The sequence below is a fragment of the Vanacampus margaritifer genome, chromosome 6 (genome assembly GCF_051991255.1).
Source record: "Vanacampus margaritifer isolate UIUO_Vmar chromosome 6, RoL_Vmar_1.0, whole genome shotgun sequence".
In the NCBI taxonomy this organism is placed as follows: Eukaryota; Metazoa; Chordata; class Actinopteri; order Syngnathiformes; family Syngnathidae; genus Vanacampus; species Vanacampus margaritifer.
Genome location: NC_135437.1, coordinates 17,416,716 through 17,439,566, shown reverse-complemented (window position 1 = coordinate 17,439,566; position 22,851 = coordinate 17,416,716). Strand labels below are relative to the sequence as shown.

Sequence of the window (22,851 nt, the reverse complement as noted above, 5' to 3'; positions counted from 1 at the left end):
ATAGATAGATAGATAGATAGATAGATAGATAGATAGATAGAGAGAGGTGGTTGGATGGATAGATAGATAGATAGATAGATAGATAGATAGAGAGAGAGAGAGAGAGAGAGGTGGTTGGATGGATAGATAGATAGATAGATAGATAGATAGATAGATAGAGAGAGGTGGTTGGATAGATAGATAGATAGATAGATAGATGGATGGATAGATAGATAGATAGATAGATAGATAGATAGATAGATAGATAGATAGATAGATAGATAGATAGATAGATAGATAGATAGATAGATAGATAGATAGATAAATAGATAGATAGATAGATAGATAGATAGATGGATGCATGCATGGATGGGTGGATAGATAGATAGATAGATAGATAGATAGATAGATAGATAGATAGATAGATAGATAGATAGATAGATAGATAGATAGATAGATAGATAGATAGATAGATAGATAGAACTGTTGGTTGGAGGGAAGTACGGGAAGAACATGGCTCTATAGTGAACTGCAAATTAATGGTTGTTGCGTGAAGGCACCACTGGCTAAATCAACCATACCTGGACTGCGGACGTTGCTTGAAAGTGGCTCTGGATCTTTGCCAAGCTTAGCTAATCATGTGTTTGTCAGTGTTAAAGCAGAGAATCTGACAGGATTTAAAGAACACAGACTCAGTCCAAACTTTTCTTTTGCAAAAGGAGAAGGTCTTTTATTTTTTATTTATTTTTTGGTTCGTTCAAATCCCGTCTGAAGAAAAGAGCCTACTCCTTCCTCTTTATTGTCTCTCAAGTAGTGTGTGTTTTTGAGGCTTACGAAAAGAATTCTGACTGTGAGCAAGGAACCCACTCCTACTTAATACACAGGCTACTGTAGATAACATATAAATGACTAAGCTGGTACCTCAATGTACTTCCCCACTTAAATGAATTGAAATGCCATTGATCCATCAAAGGCACAAAAAACACACACAATGTTTTAATGATGTGTTTTTGATAAAGAAAGATAACACTATATTGTAACAAGATGTATATACAGTAATACATACTGTAATATTTGTGAATTTTGTATTACTGTGTACTGTTTGTCCCATATGAAAAACTGCTGAAAGTGCATCAGCAACTGTGGCTCTCCTTGTCCACGTGCAAGGGCATTACAGTACCTTAATATTTAATTTTTTCCCCCACTTCACTTGACACTAGGGATGTAACGATATCCAGACATCATGATATGATAATTATCACAATGTTGTGGGGAGGTTGGCGATATAAAAAAAGGTCACAATATTGTAAAAGAATTAGCTCATACTAAAAAAAAACACACACACACAAAACAATATTGTGCAAAAAACACACCAAAAAAAAACAATATTGTGCTTTTGTACATAACAGCAATACATATAAACAACCTACAATACTATAGTACTTACTTGCTAATGCATGCGCACATTGAGTTCCCCCACATAAAGACTCGGTTCACAAGCATATTACGTTCCCCTTCTTCTGACCATTAGCGTGGATTTTAAACATAGAAGGGCCAAAACATGCCTTGTGAAAATTAAACTGCACTAAAAGGGTGCTAGAACTGAACCAATGGAAATCAACCTGACTTTTTTTTAACAGATCTGCTGCTTTTAATACCGTGGCATGACAACAACGATATTGTGGCAGTTATAATATTGCAATATTGAGATATTGCCTTTATTGTTACATCTGTACTCGGTACTACCACTACGAACAATAAAAAGTAAATTTTCTATAATATATCCCCTTGAAGAATTGACAGTATCCTTCTATGTATATTCATCATTGGATCTTTTTGTCAGGAGCACTCTGAAGATTCTGTGGATCAAAAAATGTATCAAATAATCAGCGCTATCATGGTCAATGAACGCATCATCTTCAGGAATTCATCCAGGTTTACTTACCTGGAGCTGATGATGCTCGCTCAGCAGTCGGTCGTACTCCTTGGCCAGACCTTTGGCCTGCCTGTTCATGGCTTCCACTTCAGCATGGGACTTGCACACAGCTGCACACAAAAGCAGGACTTCAAATGAGTTGCTTTGGGGTGCTCAATCCTCCGCCGTGACATTTCAGTTCATAAGATAGATAATTTCCTAACTCAGCCTGGTTCCTATAGCAGTTCCACAGCAGACCACAGTTCTTCTTCTTCTTCAAACAATATTTTTTTCATTTCTTTGAGCTAGTTTGTGTAGACAATGAACATCACACATCGTTATCAAAAGGGAGAAGAGAAAAAAATCATACTCACCCTCTTTTGCCGTCTTCAGCTGACTGGCCAGGCTCTCAACTTCAATCTTCAGCTGATGATTATTTTCTGAAATGACCTTTTCCTCCTCTAAAATAGCCTATAGGGGCAATGATTACATTTACCACAGTCACACTTTCCAATATAAAGTGCTGTCATGAAGCTGCGACTCCCTCTTACTTGTTTGAGTGCGCGGTTGTCCTCCTGATGCTGGATGGCAGCTTTGGCAGCGTTCTCCGTCTGCGACTGAAGACCCACGTTATTCTCCGCAGCAACGGCCACCTGGTTGAGTAAGATGATGACCCGGCGCATGACACTGGAACATGAAAAGTGCACAGACATGGCAAATAAAGCAAGACGGCCTGTTTGGAACTCAAGCCCAAACATCTATACAGTGAACCCCCAGTATATTCATTGTTCGCTACTCTATATCGCAGATTTAACAACTGTTTTTATAGGCTTTTGGGGTAGCTACTGCATGCAGTGCATCTCCACGAGTAAAAGTATCAGTTGGTTGAAGGTTTATAATTATTGTAATTTCCATTGGCCGTCTATGGCATTTTACGACTCACCTTCAAATATTCAGTTTTTTTTTTCAAATCTGAAATGAGAAGCTAATATGTGTTTTGCAAGACTCTTTTTTTTTTTTTACTTGTTTCAGTGCAGTAACAAACAAAAAAACAGGTTAGCTGTTTGATGGATGGCAACTATCACGGTAGCTCTCCTGTGTCATTTACTGAAAAATTCAGCCATTACCCATTTTTTTGTGACTGGGCCAAATCCTTGTCTAATATCAAAGTAATTGCTTTGGCACAAGCTTGTGGCACCTTAGTTCCAAGGAACTTGAGGTGAGCAGCTTTAGTTAGCGAAAGTAGTTCTTTGACGCCATCTTGTGGCATCTTGTTGCCAATGAACTATGTTGTAGTGAGTTGAGTAGCTTCATTTAGTCAAAAGTAGTGCTTTGCCATCATCTTGTTGCATCTGTAATTATGAACCTTTTGTGGGACGTCAATGACTCACAAATATTTACTATTTGTGGCAGGGCTTGGTCTCTTTCCATATGCGAATATATTATTCTTGTATGATCTGTTTGAATGTGTTGCTGCTCAGTGTTTTAAAGCAACAGTTGTTTGAAGGTTCATAATTACTACATCCACTGTATGTTAATTTCTGTTAGCCCATCTATTGTTAAACAAGACGTTTTTAGATCAAATTATATGGTTTAGTTAATATGTTTGGTGTTTAAATATGTAATATTTAATTCTCTTTGTTTTAATGTTTGAGTTTTGTTAAAAGCTTTTACGGTGTGGTAAAACTACAGTATATATATATTTTTTTCCTACATAATTTCTCTCTAGCACTTTCACTAATCGCAGGTGGGTCTGGAAAATATCCCCTGGGATAAACAGGAGTTCACTGTATACAGTACTGTACAATTATTGAAGGTGATGTATGACAGTTTGCTTGTCAGCTAATGCATAGCCCAGCTGTGAGCAAAATATAAACACATACCCTCCATACTTAAATCCAGACTGTTGGCTTCATTTATCTTTAATTTGGAGTTTTTTTACCCTTAGAATTGTGTCATAAGACCTGTATCAGTTTTTCTATATTTGTATTAATTTATCTCATTGAATAATTGATTGACTGGTTGAAAATAAGTACACTTCAAATAAAATGTTGCATGTCATTATTACCGTTGTAAAGCAGACTTTATTTAATTTTTTCACACTAGATTGTTGTGTTGTGACCAGTGCAGTGAATGAACTACTCAGAGCCCTCTTCCGTACACGTTTCGTCCGCATGTAGCCCTTCTGCAGGTGCTATCAGAAGCTGGAAACATGCTTTAGCTACTTTAGCAAACTTATATCACCTTTGCATCTGGAAGGAAATAAGACTAACAGCCACAGGAAGAGTGAAAAGCCTGAGATGTAGAGGTTCCTTTGAGCTCTGAAGAGCCTCATGTGAAGGTGGTCGAAGAGATTGGAGTTCACCTTAGCCTCTTGCATGGGTTCGGGGTTTGAGTACTTGTGCACCTCGCGAGCAGCATCTGAAGGTGGCAGAGGTGGCAAAATTATTCTACTCACACTCTGTAGTCAAGTTGTTGTACAGGTACTGCTACTGCTGATTGAACTCCTTTACCTGACTTGTTGTCACTAGTAAACTATCAAATCAATTATACCAATTTAGATGACTTTTCACAATGATTTTATGAATTTGCGTATTCTCATACTGGGGAGGGGGCATCCTAGATACAGTATCAAAACAACATGATCCCAGAACCTTGAATCCCCACGACCTCAAACATTCAATCAAGATCTCCGCTGCAGATAACTTTAGCCCTCTCAAGTAGGTTGAAAAAGTAAAAAGCCTATTTTGGCTAAGTAAGGAGTAGAAAGTACCAATATCTAGTTTCAACTAGTAAAAAGTCATCCAAAAATCTGCTAAGGTAGAGTATAACAAAGAATAGTGTTTGCACTTGACTGGAGGATGAGCTGGTGTCAATCAATACTATGATCAATATTAATACATTGGCAGTTTGGAACTGTTTGCAGCAACGTTATGCTCACCGAGGAAAAGAACAATAAGAACCATGATTATGGTGAAGAAGCACTTGCGCCAATAAGGGGATAACCACTTCCATATTTTCCAACTGAAAACCAAGCGCCATCTGCAAAAACAAGACATACTGACTGTATATGTACAATATTTCCAATTTTAATAGAGAAAAGGCACATACTGTACGTGAAATGAATTGAATCTGTTCTAGCCTAAAAAAATAAAACAGTTGTTGGTTAAAGTAGATATAAAATATTAGTATAGGTACTCATTTCAAGACATTTTCCACCATTCATGTGACCTATAACCAGGCTAACTGGATTGGGAACAAATACACATTTTTAAGAAAGGAAGTAAAAAGAAAAAAACTGTGATAATGTGGTTGCACAAGTGTACACACCCTATTGTGACTGAGTATGTGGCTATCTTCAGAGTAAACCTATTACCCATTCAGCCCACCTCTACCACCATTTCCTTTTGCCCACCTGTTGAACACTCAACAGTCACAGCACACTAATGTGGACTGGGAATCACTGTACTTCAATTAATTTCCCCCTACAAATATTTGCTTTTGCATTGCAGTATACTCGTAGTGTATACTCTTACCTCTGTGCTGATATGAACGGAGCACACAGGATGAGATTGATGGCTATCTCTGCATATAGAAAGAAGGCCACTGCCGTCCACTGAAGAGTCATCCTGGTCTGTGTCCTATAGATCACAGGTTGGAGTGCAGGGGCACGATTCTGTAAGGATGAAGAAGCAAAAATAAATAGATAAATAAATCTGCTTTTGCAAGGGAAGTAAGTGGATATTTGCAAGGGAGGCTCGTGCTGAGAAAAAAAAGTATACAAATGATGTTTGGACAAATGTTGAATTCTTAATGACTTGTACACAAATAGTGTCTGCTTATACATCAAGTGTGATTTACTCTGCAAATGACATAATCAATTGTGATGGGTGAATATTAAGTGCTATTTTCAAGTGAGATTATGCTGTATGAAACACTATCCTTCAGAAACACCTACAACCTGCATGGTCCTGCTTTTATGTCAAAGGTCCAAAGGTAAGCAGAGCTGCATTGTTTTTTGGTGATGTGTCCATCTGACATACACACTATTGTGTATGTTGTATATTGTGTATGAACTGCTGCATCTACATTTTTTTTAAATAGTTTTTATGGGCACTTGCTCTTTTTGTTATAAGAAACTTTTGGAATAGTTTGCATAATATCGTAAAACAAGAAAACGGAAAACGTGCCTGTATTGAGTTTTTTTGTTTGTTGTTGTAAGAGACTGACATCGCTCTGAATGTTGACACGGAGTAGGCTATCTAAAAGTGTGCTGCAGTAATAATTGCAAGCTCAAAACAAATATAATCAAATATAAATCAAAACTGCTTATTATTGTTTTTATCAAGTGGGAATGTTTGATAATGGTCTTGTTTTGGCTCTTTGTGGGTTATGCACATGTATCTAATACATTGTCCAGGGAGTGTATATCATAACCACATTATGTAGCTGTTATGGCAAGCAGAAAGATTTTCCAGCCATTTTCTATTTATAGCCTTTTTCTCGCCCGCCCATGAGTGTTTAGTCATTACTCTCTTCAAAAGCAAGGGGAAAGTGGGACTGTACATTTATTTAAACTAAACAAAGCAGGCTATATACCTATAGATTACAGAGAGTTTGACTTACCAAATGTTGTGTGATCACAGGGCGTCCAGAAAAGTCCCTGCACACACACCCGCACATGCACTCACTTACACACACAACAGCTGCATGTGTGCTGCACAACAGTCTCATATGTCAATCATTTCAGGAGCACAAAACAGTTACCCTGTGTGTCATTAATTGATCATTGGTCAAATGGTAGTTATATATATTTTTTAATAATTCTAATTGAATTTTTGTCCACGTGTGTTGTGTTTGTATGTGACTCCTATTATTTCAAGATTTAGTTGAGTCAGTTGTGTTCACATTTTCATAGTGTGTGTTACAAAATTCCAAACTCAGTAGGCTACAAAGCATCATGTGCTTTTAGTTTTGCAAACTCTGTGAGTGTTTTTATATTGCTTACCTCCTTATTAACGTAGTAACCATTAACGTGTTTTGCCAGATGGCATATATTGACCAGTGACCAATTACTGGTCGCTCATGTATTGTCATTTTGCATTGCAGTGTTTTGAAATGGAAACCTAACCTCATGTCAAATTATTCTTATATTATTATCATATGTTATGCAGAGAACGATATTCAGTGTATTTAAAATGGCCTTTTAGAAGTACTGTAACAAAAAATGTGTATAAATCTTTTTGGTTTGTTGTTGTTTTTTGTTTTGTTTGTTTTGGGGGTTTTTTGGGGGGGGGGGTGTAAAAGAGAACACAGCGACATTTAGCGGTCAGGAGCCTCAACTACATAATAGCGCTTGGTCCCTACTCAGCCACCGTTGCAATTGCGGAAGTTGTCGACTCGACCCAATATTTTGATCCAGACGGCAGGAAGATTACCGACCTTCGCGTGGGTAACAGGACAATAAACATGGATGACGAATGGGAAGATGAGGTATGCTCTATTATTAATGTATATATGTTTTTGGACTCTATATACGACACGGTTGCATCCTATGATGAGTTTTGTTCAAAGAAGTGCATGGGTTGACTGCTTATTTGTGCTGTTGTTGATAGTGCTTTTTTTTGTTTTGTTTTGTTTGAATATAATGTCTCATAGCAATCAGATAATGATACGCATACTCTGTGTGTCTAGGAGCAGCTTGTTGTTGTCGAACTCTCTGGAATCCTAAATAATGACGCTATGTTCAAGTCTTGGGACACCTGCAACATACTGGTAAATTATTATTTGGTTCTTGTGGTATGTTTTGTTGTCTTAAAAATATCCGTTGTCATTTACTGTGTTCCTTAAAAACCGCATCTTATTTGTATTGAAAGGATATTGATAGTGAGCAGCCAATGATGCAAGTTGGTCCGTATGTGTTTGCAGGAGAATATGAAGGTAAGACGAATCCTCACTGCAATCAAATGACTCAGGGAGACAGATACACGAAACAAAGTCTTTTAAAGACAAAAAATCTTGCACCTTTATTATCTTTGCAAATAGGTCAGGTAACAGATGCATCAATGGGCCAGAAATAAATACAGAACAATAAAAACACCATATGGGGACACGGCCAAATAAATAGATCTTCACTTTCTTTACCAGGTACTGCCAGGTTCTTGTCAGAAATATGGGAGTCAACTTGTAATCTTGTTAACCAAGTGTTACTTTTTCGCCTTTCACTGAGGCCTGGGGCACTACTGAAATCAATTATACAAGTGAGATAATAACAATAATAATAATACATTCCATCATTTACAGGCATGATATGTTCTTTGAAACAAAACTGACCCTTGTGAAGGAAATTGCTACTGTAAAATGCACATCTCACAATAAGAAAAAATCATAATGTATTTACCCCCTCACCCCACTCATGATATGACTGATTATTTCCCCTTCCAAAGATGCCCTGGGAACATGCGTTCTCTTTGAAGAGGAACCAGGCAAAGGTAAAGTCTCCATGCTACATGTGTTCTCTGAAGGATTACTGCTTTTGTCACAGTCATATCTGAGCTTTGTGTTTGTGTGTGTGTACAGGAAAAGAAGCCAGTGTACCTGAGCTCAACTACAGGTGTCACACAACAAAGAAACTCATGATGCAGCGAGTCTTCCTCAGTGAGAAGAAAGAAAATGAAAGTGACGCAGGTAAGAGTTAACATTGTATGGTACACAATCACAAGTGTACGCTAAACTAGTGAGACCCAATCACTACGCCGTGCCACGTTAGTGTGTTGTGAGAGATTATCAGGTATGTCAAAAGAAATTATCCAATTTGGCCTGAAAATGATCATTTATTTACTATGAATATTGCAAGACACAATTTTTTTTAGTTGTGGTGGGATTTTTCCTTTGCAGCAGGTGGTGAAGGCGATAAGCAGGGCGACACAATCTTCCAGTCGGGTAAAGAAAGTCAAGAAACAAAAGAGGGGGGTGAAGAACTGGCAATAGGATGAGAAGAAGAATTTGGTGATCATCCAAGTGAAGGAACCAGCTCTGTTGTTTTACTTTAGTTAAAAAATATATATACAGCCAGTACTGTGTGAATATGGGTAGATGGTCATATTTTATTCCACAAATCAGTACAGATGGATCAAGCAAATACAATATTGTCTACATCATGATCAGTATGCCACATTTTTATTTGTTTGTTTGGTTTTCCTACTTAAGTTTACAGTTGAGTTACTGTGGTAGAATTGTGACTGCACCAGGCAACGGGTAAATAACATAATGTGCCTTTGGTGTTTTCATCAGAATTACTCCGTCATCATGGAAATGTAACAGAATGATTAGAAGTTAGGGCTGTGCAATTAATCGAAATTCAATTATTACACTCCACAATTACAAAATTGGTATAATCGTAAACAAAAATAAAAGATTATAATACTAATTTTGAGTTGTTTGAATATATATATATTTGCACATTTTTTAATTTTAATATAACTAATTAAATAAATCTTGTTTGGTGCAAAAGAAACTTGCATAATTATAGTGTTTCAAAGAAATGTATTTGTCTTAATATTTTTTTAACGTTTAAACATTTTCTTGTTTTGCACCAAAAAACAAACGATCGTCCTAATCGCGATTTCAATTATTACCAAATGAATCCTGAAGAATATTTTCTTCATAAAAAGAGCAGCCCAATTAGAAGTAGGCATTTGCTTCTTATTTAAAGCCAAAAATATCCACCCTGTTATTGTCCACCCTGCCAGCAAGCTCATATTGCTGTTTGCATGTACATTCTCTGTGCCTCTTAATACAATGTATTGTTTCAGTTTACATTCAGGCATGTCATGTATGTTAATGAAAACTACAAAGGATAATAGTAAACATAAGCTGGAATGTGGCATGTCTTTAGTTTTGTGATTTGCTTTTGTTTTGTACTAATTGTAATGACGTAGTGTAAAAGTTTTTTAATAATAAAAAAAGCTACAAAAAATATCCTACTTGTACGTACTCGTAAACAATTTTGAATGAAAGGAAAACGTTGCCTTTGAGGACGTGGCGGTTTTCGGCCAATCCAATCACCAATGCTCACAGGATGTGAACCAATGAGCGAGCGACATGGCATCTGCGTCCTCGCAACGTCATTGGTCAGTCGGCGTTCGACCATCGGAAGTGTATGGGTGTGTTTCCTGGAGTTGAGGCGACGGCCACATCGACGAACTTGACTCAAGGAATCCGTAAGTGTTTTAAGAATGAATTTGGGCTTCAAACACCAATGTTGTTAAATTTAAATTCCATTAGCATATGTTTGTTTAACTGGTGCGCAATCTCGGAATTAGGTCAGTGTTGGACTTTGTACGCTGTTTTATAAAAATGTTGCGCGAAGCTAGCCGGTCGAACATAACAAGTCAGCTTCGAACGTAACGGTCACTCTTTAAGATTTATCCTATGGACTTGGTTCCAGGTATGTATTTTCAAAGATGTTCCACTTGCTTGCTCTGGCGTGTTATTTTTGTTAACAAAACGTCGCTTGTCATCCGGTCTAATGCATTCTTTAAGAAGAAACGAGTAGCTATGATACCCTTATTACTTGCTTGTGTCAATCTTGTGAATTGGAACGATTTATTTATTATTTATTTATCTATTTAATCCAGAAAGGGAAAACTTTAATAACCCCAACCCCCTAAAAAACAAAACAAAACAAAAAACGCATTTCCACGGTTTGTTGACTTTTTTGAGGTATTGTTAAAGATTTAAGCCTGTCCTCCGGTTGCAAATGACGTCATTGTTGGATGGCAATTGGAAGCAGAGAGCTGAGCCGATTTACTTTTTCTTACGACCATGGTTGAAGCTGGATGTCATACCCAGTCACTATATACGCTTGAGAAAAGATTTATCACCCTTGTGACACTTATGAAGCTCCAAACAAATGTAAAGCTTCTGTGTCCTGTCTCTTTGTCGTAGTTTCTTGTAGCCCATACTACCGGAGACAAATTCCTTTTGTGTTTTACATACCGAGTGAATAAGGATGATTCAGATTCTGAAGACGAACCTCCTTGTGCGCATCTACCACTGCTGTAGACAATTTGTTTGCCAGCTATGAATTTAATTGTTTAACGGTGACATTGTGACACAAAAATCCCTCACTATTTTTGTCTCCTTTTCATGCTAACAATGTACATTGCACCATTTCACCCTTTCCAGGTGCAGAGAGGGTGACTGTATCTGCATTGGCAGGATGGAGCTGCGGCCGTTTTTAATGTGCTTTGCCCTCTGCGTGGTGTATGCCACCAGCAAGCCCATGGAGAAGAAGGACCGCGTCCAACATGATGACCTGCTCAGCAACTTGGAACACGACGACACAGAGAACTTTGAATACGACCACGAGGCCTTCCTGGGCCAGGAGGAGGCCAAGACCTTCGACCAGCTCACTCCTGAGGAAAGCAAAGAACGACTCGGGTAAGGATGGTCTCATAATGTGGGGCCTTTTTTTTCATATGTGCTCAGAAAAAGAAAGATAGGAATTCCATTTTTGTGGGTTTCTGGGAGATTTGTCAAAGATAAGTGATTTGTTTCACAGTATATTGTATTATTTACTTTTGTGACTGTATGCATATTAGAGCATCTTGTGTAAAAAATCACAAAATAAATAGTGCAAAACTGATTGGAGCAAGAAAAAAAATACTATTTTATGGACCTCAATGGTTTTCCATTGACAAAACCAGGTCCTCACAGATACTGAACTATTTGTTGATGTTGTTGTCGTTATTGCCAGTTTTTCCTCCTTTGCCTAAATCTGCTTTTCACCGATTTACGTTTTGTGTTTGCAGCATGCTGGTGGAGCGCATTGATGAAGACAAGGATGGCTTTGTGACAACAGAGGAGATGAAGAAGTGGATCAAACACTCGCAGAAGAGGTGGATCTACGAGGACGTGGATCGCCAGTGGAAGACGCACGATCTCAATGGCGATGGTGTGGTGTCATGGGAGGAGTACAAGAACGCCACGTATGGATACATTCTCGGTAAGAACCTTTAGCCGGAGTTTAAGAATCCGCCGCAACTCCGCCAATGCTCACTCACACGCCTTTGTCAACAGATGACCCCGAACCCGACGATGGCTTCAGCTACAGACAGATGATGGTGCGTGACGAGAGGAGGTTCAAGATGGCTGACGAGAACGGTGACCAGAGGGCCAACAAAGAAGAGTTCACTGCCTTCATTCACCCTGAGGAGTTTGACCACATGAAAGACATTGTGGTGATTGTGAGTGATAAAATAAGCCCCACGGATAACATCACTAACAAATGACTCTTGATTTACATTGACCTGCCCTCTTTTCATCACTGTAGGAAACTATGGAGGATATTGACAAGAATGGAGATGGTCTAATTGACTTGGAAGAGTATATTGGTGAGTTGTTTATCAAATCAAAAATGTCGTTTTTGGGGCCTAAAAATAGCTTGAGGACTTGCCTGCCTTAATGTAATATTCAATAAATGCTTAAGAATCAGTTGTGAATGGAGATATAGCAGGAGAAGACATTTGAAAAAAAAATTCATTTTTCATACAAGTGTCGGTCGAAGGAAACACGACAACATGAAGAGAACCTGATCATGGTGCCGTTCACCTTCACAGGTGACATGTACAGCCAGGAGGGCGCAGCAGAGCCCGAATGGGTAAAGACCGAGAGGGAGCAGTTCAGTGAGTTCCGGGACAAAAACAAGGACGGCAAGATGGACAGGGAGGAGACACGAGACTGGATCTTGCCAAATGACTACGACCACGCTGAGGCGGAAGCCAAGCACCTGGTCTATGAGTCCGACGCAGACAAAGTAAGCCTTCACGTCTCATACAAAAAACAAGTTCCCTACCCTCGAACTACAGAAGCCGCTAAAAAATAAATACATCTCTTTAAAAACAAAAAAAGTAAATATATAAATCGTTCTCTGTATAGTAATTTTATTGAACCACTTTTCACTAGGACGGCCGCCTGAGCAAGGCTGAAATCGTGGACAAGTACGACCTGTTTGTGGGTAGCCAGGCCACCGACTTTGGAGAAGCTCTTACTCGGCATGACGAGTTCTAAATTTGTAGCCGTCCACACAAAGACTTTGCGTCCTCCTTCAATTCACAGTGGATGTCGTCGTTGTTTTTTTAAATATATATATATATACACTATGAGGTCATTTAATTTATTTAATTTGTTGAATTTTTCTGTCATGCACACGCACGCATGCTACTTCTTCAAAGCTTCATTGTTTGGGTCAAACAATTTTAACGGTGATAAAGTAAAGGTCGCAGCATGCAGGCGCTTTTTTCTTTCTTTTTGCAATGCACTGGACAATAACCCTGCCTGATTTAAACACATTGTATCGTTCGGATGTTTGTCACAAGGGCTAAATTGGACTACAAAAAATGTAGCCATTTGCTCACTTTGTTAGTTTAAGGCATCTAAATTTATGGACAGAATGATGCCCTGTCTTGTCATTGCTTTTGAGTTTTGTATGTATTTGTGTGTACAGTACATTTTCTTGTCTTTTTAATGACATCCACTTTTTGGTATTATTTTAGACTTTGGTGTGTCGACCAAAAACACTCAAGAAAAGCCTTTTCTTTCTCAGTTGCAACAACTTTACTACAAATATCTTTGCTATGCTTATCACCACCACGATTTAGAACCACTGTTCAAAGTTTTTCATATTAACTTTTTTTTTTTTTTACTGGCTCACTGTATAAGAAGCCTTTTGTAGAGATTTAACTGTAAATATGTTGGTCTACAAACTGAGTTGATCAAGTACAGTTTTTGTGGTTGAGAACATCTTAATAAAAAAATACATTTAAAAAACATTTACCAGAAATCTTTAAATATTAATGAATGCTGCTGCATTTATTTGAGATGTGGAAAAGTTCTAGTTGGTCAAGCAAGACCTCAGTTTGGCCTGTCAAGAGTTTTTTCCCCAAATCCTGTGCGGACCACCTGTATGGAATTGTACACAACTTAGGCAAAGACTAGCGCTACTTCATATACACGCTATACAGGAAAGGTATGAATAAGAGCAGACTCATAAAAGTTATGGGGGCTCAGGGCTTTAGGTGACACTGAGTAACTTGATGCTCACGGCGGCCTTTTTCTATTGATTGGTCTTCTGAGCAGGTACAGTACTAAGAAAAAGTTGGACAAGAGGATGAAGAGGCCCACCTCTGTCATGGGCTGCTTCCTGTACTTACTACTCAGGTGAACACGTGCGCCAGGACTGGCAAACTGTGGGCTACCTTTGCTACCTAGCCAAACGTATTTTCTCCATTAAGAAGGAACCAAGTTATCAACCGAGGTGGTTTGTTTTAGGACGGATATTCGCAACACATTTCGGAGTTGAGCTTAAAAGATTCTAGTGTGCCCTTGTTACATCATTCCACACAGATTTTGAGTAAATCACATGACCTGGAAAATAAATTTTAGTGACGGCAAAATTAAGCCCCATAAAGCAGCCAAGTCCTGCAGGCAATACTTCACACACACACGTCGGGGCTTCAAGATGATTCATTTCCTCGACTACGCCATCATGTGGACAGAAAAATGTATAACATGCTTGGTGCATGCAATAAAATGGTGGGGTGTAAATAAATCATGCACTGAATACAAAAAAATATATATTTGAAGAGTGTTTTAACATGAATTGTTCTGTGTTACTTTGTGCTTATGCAACAAGTGAAAATGTGAAATGAGGTAAAATAAAGTGCTTATTCATTTTTATTCAAAAACTATTTTTTCCAAAGTTTTTGGACTCAGGCGGTTTCTTTTTTTGCAGAGAATTTCACCTGCTTTTGAAAAAACTCTTTCACATGGTACTGATGAAGCAGGGGTGCATAGATATGAGATAGCAAGTGTGTATAAAATTGGAAGCGTATATTTCTGTGATTCCCAGTACTGAAGGGGACTTTCAACTCTGGGGATGTTTGGTGCTCCAAGATACTTTTGCACCTAAACTGTTGCATTTGCCGTGACATTTGTGGTTCTTGTTTGATGAATTGAGGTATCAAAATGATGCCACAGTTTGCTTCCTAGAAAAGATAAACAGATATTAGTAATTCTTATTAAATATTAGCACAATTAGGAAATATTAAATACTTCCAACAGACTGGGAAGGTTCTGATGATGATGATGATGTAGATGAGGACGCTATGCGCCTCATAATAGCTGCGCATTCCATCGTGAGCCTTTTTTCTGCCTCTGTTGCTTTATTGGGACTAAAGAAGCCTAGTTTTTTAAATCTTGGGTCAAGCAGAGTAGCCAGAAACATAATGCTCATAGACTGGAGGTTGTTCAGCTTCTCTCTTAGTTGTCGTTGCAGAAACTCAACCATGGATGTGCTCTCTGGAGTTTGAAGCAGTCGAATCTCTTCTTCTTCCAGAGAGTGATGCAACATGGACAAGAGCGGAATTACCTTTGACCCGGAAACCTTCTTCTCCTCAGACAGCTCAATTGTAGCATAGTTAAATGGCTAAGTTAAATAGCAATAATTCTGTATTGTTCAGCAGACAAGGCTGTCAGATCAGTACGTAGACCAGCCAAAGCTGCTCCGACAGGCTCTCTCAAAGTGTACATACGCTGAAGCATGAGATAAGTGCTTTTCCACCTTGTATCAACCTCCTGAATAAGTTTAAGCACCGGAAAGCCCATTTGAACTTGCATCTGAGTTAGTCTCTCCTACAACAAAATCAAGTGTCAAATCAATATATAGAAAAAAATAAAATATGTTACATATGACAAGTTAGGAGCTTACCTTTGCTGTAGTGCTGCTCTTAAAATAACCAACTATCTTTCGACAGTTTGTCCGGATGTGGAATAATTCAGGACATTGGTCAAGAGCTTTTTTTATCAAAAGATTTAGAGTATGTGCCACACCTGGTTGGTCTCCTCGTTGCCATGCAAGACTCTAAAGTGCCTTAGCATAGTTGAGGTGTTCTTAACTAAGCACCTTGGAACACACCAGACACTTCACCTAAAAGTATTCAGAAAAGAAACATGTGAATTTTATGTGTTGTCACATTTTATTTTCTTTCATTATTGGAATCTGTTAAATAGTAATTGCAGTGCATTACCTTCTGAGGTGAGAGCTGCTCTAAGTGCTCCCAAACAGGGGAAAATCTCCTCTTTCTTGCTGGTTCCATCGCAAAAAAAGAAGCTCGTCAAATTAAATGCCAAAAAGTAGCGCAATAAGGGACCCTAAAACACAAAAAGTTTAGGGGAATCCATAGCGTTTGTTTGTCGCTTTTATTTCGAACTACACTCAAACCTAGCGAATCATTTCCTGAATCAGTCACGTGGTACATCCGCTTCGCGAGATTTCAAACGTCACCACGTACGTCATCAACACGCGCATCGACTCGCCGTTCATGAACCACTCATCTACATTAGTCGGCACACGCTTCAGGGATTCGACCCGAGAAGTACGAATTTCGTACTTAACGGACTTAAACATCGACACTGTGCCTCCGTCACTTCTTTATTGAAGTCAAACTTAATTGCTACATTTCGTGTCTGATTAAATCGTATCAGACAGTGCTCGTCGAAATCTCTCGACCCTGTTTATGTTAGCCTATCTTAGCTTAGCTTGCTAGCCGCCAAAAAGGATACGGCCGTCAAATGTGTGCGTAAAGTGTCGTGACTTCGTGTGAAAATGTGGCCAAGAACGAAAGTCAAGTACGAAGATGAGCTTTGTGGAGCACAAGAGGAGAACGAGCGACAACGTCAACTACTGGACGCTGTTTGCAAGCAGCCTCGAGTTGTGTCGAACAGAGCGGGTTTGTCACTTGTTTAATTCATATTTTTCAACAATATGTCCGTATTTATTTTTGAAAGGAATCTTAATCCGGGCACTTTGTTACGTACAATTACAGTTTTTCCTCAGTCGCCATGGACTATATGCACAAATCAGTTCCGCATTCGACGTACGAGTGCACCCAACTTTCCGGTGCGGGAAGACTTTAGCGGAGCGCACTGTTGATGTGAAGTAAAACTCTAAGCCTAAATCTTTAATCCACTAAAAAATAACAGGAGTCGCTCCTTTCTTTAATACTATGTCATCAGAATTTTAAAACGACTAATTAGATCACCCATAGCCGTAATTTTAACGGCTTGAGCTCTTGTAATGATGTAATTGCTTACAATTATTATTACACGTAAATACAAGCCGTTTGAGTAGCTACTAAAGCTATTTTGTCTATTAGATTTTTTAAAATGTAAATTATGTATTGTAGCTCCTCTCCCGGGACTACTGGAGTCCGTCCACACAGTGGTTGGTGTTTTCATCCCTAATATTCAATGTTTGTAGTCTTTTTTTTTTTTTTAATATCCGGAACAATCAGGGTTACAAAGTTATGATAAGTGATTTCTGGAACAAAATGAAGACTGAGACGATCGATACGTAACATTCGCCAGATTTGTTATTCTTTCACGGATTTGGCCCATGTGATAATCTTAAATATAAAATACACAACATCCCAATAAATGGACTTTACGAAACCATGTGTATCTTGTGTCCCGCAGACGTCGGTGAAAAATATCTTTGTCCTGAGCGGAGGGAGCCAGAGTTCCCTGGTGTGAAAGAGGAGGAGGAGGACTTGCAGCCTCTTCAAGTTAAAGAAGAGGAGCAGCCACAGCCTCCCAACATAAAAAAAGAGGAGCGGCTGCCGCCATACATTAAAGAGGAGGAGCATTTCACAGAGTTGCCCGTGACTGCTGTCCATTTGAAGACTGAAGATGAATGTCAATATGAAGAGAACAAAGGGGCGGAGCTTCCAAGCAGCAGCTCAAGACAACAAATAACAACAGAAGATGATGAGGACCAAGCAGACAATCGGTTACCTCCAATGTCAGATGGTGAAGACGTGTCACACTCTCCTCACATTAGTGACTATGAACAGTTTGACGGTGATGTGACATGTCACACTGACAGCAAACGTTGGAAATGTTCTCAGTGTGGGAAAACTTTTGGCTACAAGTGTCATTTGAGAACCCATTTGATTGGCCACACTGGGGAGAAACCTTTTGCCTGCTCAGTTTGTGGTCAAAATTTTGCTCACAGGGGAACCTTAAAAATACACACAAGAACACACACTGGCGAGAAGCCTTTTGCCTGCTCAGTTTGTGGTCAAAATTTTGCTCACAAGGGAACCTTAAAAATACACATAAAAACCCACACTGGCGAGAAGCCTTATGCCTGCTCAGTTTGTGGTCAAAATTTTGCTCACAAGGTAACCTTAAAAATACACACAAGAACCCACACTGGCGAGAAGCCTTATGCCTGCTCAGTTTGTGGTCAAAATTTTGCTGAGAAGGGAAATTTAAAAATACACACAAGAACCCACACTGGAGAGAAGCCTTTTGCCTGCTCAGTTTGTGGTCAAACTTTTGCTCAAAGGGGAAGCTTAAAAATACACACAAGAACCCACACTGGCGAGAAGCCTTTTGCCTGCTCAGTTTGTGGTCAAAATTTTGCTGAGAAGGGAAACTTAAAAAAACACACAAGAACCCACACTGGAGAGAAGCCTTTTGCCTGCTCAGTTTGTGGTCAAAATTTTGCTCAGAAGGGAAACTTAGCAAGCCACATGAAAATCCACACTGGCGAGAAGCCTTTTGCCTGTTTAGTTTGTGGTCAAAATTTTGCTCACAACGTAACCTTAAAAATACACACAAGAACCCACACTGGCGAGAAGCCTTTTGCCTGCTCAGTTTGTGGTCAAAATTTTGCTGAGAAGGGAAACTTAAAAATACACACAAGAACCCACACTGGAGAGAAGCCTTTTGCTTGCTCCGTTTGTGGTCAAAGTTTTGCTGAGAAGGGAAACTTAAAAAGACACACAAGAACCCACACTGGAGAGAAGCCTTTTACCTGCTCACTTTGTTGTCAAAGATTCCCAAGTAAGGCTGAAGTTAAGAGGCACACGTGTGCTGGTGAGAATAGCAGCGATGAATGAAGCTTGATATGATGTCATTTATGAATTTACATTTAAAATGGTGCAGAAATTTCCAATGATCCGTGTACTTGTATTGTGTGTTGTGTGTCTTACTCTTGACTTACCCTATTTTGTCATTTAAATTCATATTTAAAATGTTACATCAACCTGACAAGGGGCTGCAGATGAAAACTATCTGACGGCTATAATCTGACATGTTTACTTGTAAATGTCCGTTCATTAGCGCTGTGCTGTGCTGTCACTATCAAATAGTTTTAGAATCGATTCATCAGATTCATTGGAATTTTGCGTTACAAAAGGATTTCCCCCCTGATTATTGTTTATTATTGGTCTTTATTTCATACTTCATATTCGTATAGTGATTTAAAAAGAAAAAAAGGTGGGGTTGAAGAAAAAAATGGCTCCAAACAATTAGTCGATTATTACAGTATTTGTCGATTAATTGATTAATTCTGACAGCTCTACTCTGTGCCTTATATATTTTTTTATAATACATTTTCCATGTTTAATATGCATGAAAGGTAATTACAATGCCAGTGATTTTAAATGATCTCCATTTTTGTGCTCTATTTGTATTGCGTGGACAAGTGTTGACAATTCGGGAGAAACTTTGATTCATTGTGGTGAGATGAAAAAGTGTACCTGATTATGATCCTGAATAAAGTACTGCTCTTCGCATGCCTTTATCTCAACGGCGTGCTCACACTCACGACTTTCAAATTTTCAATTCTATTTAAATTCCATTTTCTTACAATAAATCAAAAACAAAGGTCTGCATTTAATAAATCTACATCTATCAATAAAATGTTTTGCCATTATTAGCAAAGCTTCATTTGCCCTTTTCTGTCTTGTTTTACAATCCCAAATTTAATATTCTTGAAATCTAGTGTCAGTGAATGTGCTTACTCCACTTGCTTATGAAGGGATTTTATAATTATTATTTGCAGGAAAATAGCTAAATTTGTTTTCAAAGCTTGATATTGATGAGATTGGGAGTGGGACTTAATAGGTTTTTCTTCCTCCAACTCCTTTTCAGGCTAGGTTTAGTTGAGTATTGTCTGGAAAAATTGATATATTGTTGATGTTGATTGCGGCCTTAAATAAATGAAATAAATGGGGAAACAAGTTTTTATATTGGATATGTGCAAAATCACGGAATTCGTCGATCAAAGGCAAGATTGTCTCCTTCCTGAAAAAGTTTGCTTTAATAAAATAAAATAAATACTTTTCTATAAGTGAATGGTGTTTTTTTTTTGTTTGTTTTTTTACAGTATCTTAAATTTTTGGGGCAAAATGCCAACATTTAGGGGCAGTCTTGAGCCATGGAACTGATTCTTTAGTGGACCAGTACTTGATTCATTTGCCACAAATGTGCGTGTGAAAAAAAAGTGTTCTTTTGAAGGTTCTTGAGCACATTTAAGAATGTTCATCGCCCACCCCAGATGGTCGTCTCGGAATTTAAATGTATTTATTTTTTACCCCACGTCCCATAATCTACTGTATTTGTATAGTTTTATGATGAGATTACGATACCCCATTTTGCCGAATGTGCTACTGACAATTGCATCTCATTAACACATTCTTGTTAATACAGAAACACAAGGAACAAATGGAATCTGGAGAGTAAGGCTCTTTCTGTTGCCAAATGCTGATCATCTTGCGGTTCCATCGGCTTCACAATGCTGTCAACTAACCAGAATTGCTTTGGGTTATGTACAGACTATTGATTTGCGCAGTGAGATTGCATTTGTGTTTTATTTTTTGTGTATGCAGAAAATCTATGTGTAATATTGCTTCGTTGGTTGTGCAGTATTGTAGCGTTAAATATAAAAAATACTAAGTGCTTTTTTCAAAAAATATGAACTACATTCTGGCAGCTTTATGCCAGTGACGTTTTTGTCATGAGGTATCCTCTTGCACAAACACAGACATAACAAACTTTTGTATACACGCAGTATAACAAATCAACCTATAGATAAAAAATAGCACAATTAAATAGCTAGCCAGATTTAAAAAATGTATAAACTTGTTGAACCAGTACTGATATAATATTGTTCGATTTTTTCTTTCTTTCTATTATTATTGTTTTCCAGGGACCCCAAATCATGAGCTACTAGGGGCAACCGCCTCTCGATGTTTTGTGCAGTTATCATGGACTCTTCCAGAGTTTAATAACTACATTTGCCAAATCTTTCCCTCTGTTAGCCTAAACGTAGTTGGCTTTCACCTGGCAAGAGCTGACAAATCGAGGCTTATAAGTAAAATTCAGGCCAATACTTTGAAGGACCTCAGAAAAGCAGTTGGCAGAAGCAGAATATATATTCTTCCCCAGACAAATGTTTCACTGCCAATAGAGGTTAGTGTTTGTCTTTGTATTGATCAAACATTCCTTTTTTTTATATTAGCGTAGTGACTTACTAATAAGAGAGTTTGTGTTGTCAACTTAGATCACTGAATCTGAAAGGACACCAGAGACAATTGCTTCTTCCACTGCTACCACAACAGCCTGCAGGCTGGAACCGGAAGTCTCACACAATAATCAATCTCAATCCCTTTCATCATCAGCTCTCGGATCTCTAGCCTCAGCTGCAGTCCCTCAGGTCATGCTCTCTACTTCCTGGAGTACCAATACACTTGCCATTTGCCACATCCAACAGCCATTCTACATTCTAATAATATATATATTTTTTTAATCTAAAGAAACAGAATTTCGATATTTATTTTATTTGAATTTACAGGTTTTTCCTATTTAAAAAAAAAAAGATTTAATTTTCAAAAATAGACTGTTCTTACCTGTTCTTTCTCAGTTGCAACAACTTTACTACAAATATCTTTGCTATGCTTATCACCACCACGATTTAGAACCACTGTTCATAGCTTTTCATATTAAAATTTTTTTTTTTTTACTGGCTCACTGTATAAGAAGCCTTTTGTAGAGATTTAACTGTAAATATGTTGGTCTACAAACTGAGTTGATCAAGTACAGTTTTTGTGGTTGAGAACATCTTAATAAAAAATACATTTAAAAAAACATTTACCAGGAATCTTTAAATATTAATGAATGCTGCTGCATTTATTTGAGATGTGGAAAAGTTCTAGTTGGTCAAGCAAGACCTCAGTTTGGCCTGTCAAGAGTTTTTTCCCCAAATCCTGTGCGGACCACCTGTATGGAATTGTACACAACTTAGGCAAAAGACTAGCGCTACTTCATATACACACTATACAGGAAAGGTATGAATAAGAGCAGACTCATAAAAGTTATGGAAGGCTCAGGGCTTTAGGTGACACTGAGTAACTTGATGCTCACGACGGCCTTTTTCTATTGATTGGTCTTCTGAGCAGGTACAGTACTAAGAAAAAGTTGGACAAGAGGATGAAGAGGCCCACCTCTGTCATGGGCTGCTTCCTGTACTTACTACTCAGGTGAACACGTGCGCCAGGACTGGCAAACTGTGGGCTACCTTTGCTACCTAGCCAAACGTATTTTCTCCATTAAGAAGGAACCAAGTTATCAACCGAGGTGATTTGTTTTAGGACGGATATTTGCAACACATTTCGGAGTTGAGCTAAAAAGATTCTAGTGTGCCCTTGTTGCATCATTACACACAGATTTTGAGTAAATCACATGACCTGGAAGCTATTGAGCTAAAATACTGCATTTTTTTTTTTTATGTATAAAAATTCTGAGAATATATTTGATTTATATGACCTGGAAGCTAGGAAAGGACGGAATGGCTATTCAAAAAATATATATATTTTAGGCATCAGTTAAAAAAAAAAACGCAGGCCCGTTTTAAAGCTCTCAAATATACAATATGTTTTGGTGCATTTCTCTGATCACAATTAAGTCCCATAAATAATACCACCGCCACAACAGTCATCTGGTCACATGATAGCGGTGTAATTCCTTCTTACAAATTGCAAATGCATTAAAGTTTGGATGTCAAGCCTCTGATCTGTTTGTGTTACATGATGAATTCATACTTTGTG

The 22,851-nt window shown here is 38.3% G+C and overlaps 4 protein-coding genes and 1 long non-coding RNA gene across 6 annotated transcripts; 3 read left to right on the top strand and 2 right to left on the bottom strand.

Annotated features, from left to right (window-relative positions):
- Positions 1-740: 740 nt before the first annotated feature.
- LOC144053937 (B-cell receptor-associated protein 29-like) lies at positions 741-6,546 on the bottom strand. The gene is made up of 8 exons (XM_077568875.1): positions 6,521-6,546; positions 5,431-5,570; positions 4,836-4,936; positions 4,168-4,315; positions 2,446-2,581; positions 2,269-2,365; positions 1,925-2,025; positions 741-1,838 (listed from the first exon to the last, which is right to left on the bottom strand). Exons 2-8 carry the CDS (start codon positions 5,520-5,522, stop codon positions 1,803-1,805), a joined length of 711 nt encoding a protein of 236 aa, XP_077425001.1. The 5' UTR covers positions 5,523-5,570; positions 6,521-6,546; the 3' UTR covers positions 741-1,802.
- Positions 6,547-7,262: 716 nt separating this feature from the next.
- Positions 7,263-9,057, top strand: gtf3c6 (general transcription factor IIIC, polypeptide 6, alpha). 2 transcript variants are annotated; one of them, XM_077569252.1, is made up of 6 exons: positions 7,263-7,387; positions 7,589-7,669; positions 7,771-7,834; positions 8,341-8,385; positions 8,474-8,581; positions 8,795-9,057. In XM_077569252.1, exons 1-6 carry the CDS (start codon positions 7,364-7,366, stop codon positions 8,887-8,889), a joined length of 417 nt encoding a protein of 138 aa, XP_077425378.1. In that variant the 5' UTR covers positions 7,263-7,363; the 3' UTR covers positions 8,890-9,057. The 2 variants fall into 2 exon arrangements, with proteins under 2 accessions (XP_077425378.1, XP_077425377.1); XM_077569251.1 differs by having other exon boundaries at positions 8,792-9,057.
- Positions 9,058-9,985: 928 nt separating this feature from the next.
- On the top strand, positions 9,986-13,728 carry LOC144054134 (calumenin-B). The gene is made up of 7 exons (XM_077569245.1): positions 9,986-10,116; positions 11,084-11,338; positions 11,710-11,903; positions 11,978-12,144; positions 12,231-12,291; positions 12,517-12,713; positions 12,863-13,728. The coding sequence occupies exons 2-7, from the start codon at positions 11,118-11,120 to the stop codon at positions 12,965-12,967; spliced, it is 945 nt and encodes a 314-aa protein (XP_077425371.1). The 5' UTR covers positions 9,986-10,116; positions 11,084-11,117; the 3' UTR covers positions 12,968-13,728.
- Positions 13,729-13,841: 113 nt separating this feature from the next.
- LOC144054138 (uncharacterized) lies at positions 13,842-16,280 on the bottom strand. Its single transcript, XR_013294610.1, has 3 exons — positions 15,985-16,280; positions 15,666-15,884; positions 13,842-15,589 (listed from the first exon to the last, which is right to left on the bottom strand). It is a non-coding gene; the product is annotated as an uncharacterized LOC144054138 (long non-coding RNA).
- A 255-nt stretch (positions 16,281-16,535) lies between these two features.
- Positions 16,536-19,687, top strand: LOC144054133 (uncharacterized). The gene is made up of 2 exons (XM_077569244.1): positions 16,536-16,686; positions 17,432-19,687. The coding sequence occupies exons 1-2, from the start codon at positions 16,563-16,565 to the stop codon at positions 18,859-18,861; spliced, it is 1,554 nt and encodes a 517-aa protein (XP_077425370.1). The 5' UTR covers positions 16,536-16,562; the 3' UTR covers positions 18,862-19,687.
- Positions 19,688-22,851: the final 3,164 nt, after the last annotated feature.

Bases quoted from the DNA above. Each gene is read 5' to 3' on its own strand.
- gtf3c6 (XM_077569251.1), top strand. From the start codon at position 7,364: ATGGATGACGAATGGGAAGATGAG. The intron at 8,386-8,473 runs GTAAAGTCTCCA...GTGTGTGTACAG, and splicing joins TGAAGAGGAACCAGGCAAAG to GAAAAGAAGCCAGTGTACCT. The intron at 8,582-8,791 runs GTAAGAGTTAAC...TTTCCTTTGCAG, and splicing joins AGAAAATGAAAGTGACGCAG to CAGGTGGTGAAGGCGATAAG.
- LOC144054134 (XM_077569245.1), top strand. From the start codon at position 11,118: ATGGAGCTGCGGCCGTTTTTAATGTGCTTTGCCCTCTGCGTGGTGTAT. The intron at 11,904-11,977 runs GTAAGAACCTTT...CTTTGTCAACAG, and splicing joins CACGTATGGATACATTCTCG to ATGACCCCGAACCCGACGAT. The intron at 12,714-12,862 runs GTAAGCCTTCAC...ACTTTTCACTAG, and splicing joins ATGAGTCCGACGCAGACAAA to GACGGCCGCCTGAGCAAGGC.
- LOC144053937 (XM_077568875.1), bottom strand. From the start codon at position 5,522: ATGACTCTTCAGTGGACGGCAGTGGCCTTCTTTCTATATGCAGAGATA. The intron at 4,316-4,835 runs GTGAGCATAACG...TGCCACCTTCAG, and splicing joins TCTTATTGTTCTTTTCCTCG to ATGCTGCTCGCGAGGTGCAC. The intron at 2,366-2,445 runs GTAAGAGGGAGT...TTGCCCCTATAG, and splicing joins ACAACCGCGCACTCAAACAA to GCTATTTTAGAGGAGGAAAA.
- LOC144054133 (XM_077569244.1), top strand. From the start codon at position 16,563: ATGTGGCCAAGAACGAAAGTCAAGTACGAAGATGAGCTTTGTGGAGCA. The intron at 16,687-17,431 runs GTTTGTCACTTG...TGTGTCCCGCAG, and splicing joins AGTTGTGTCGAACAGAGCGG to ACGTCGGTGAAAAATATCTT.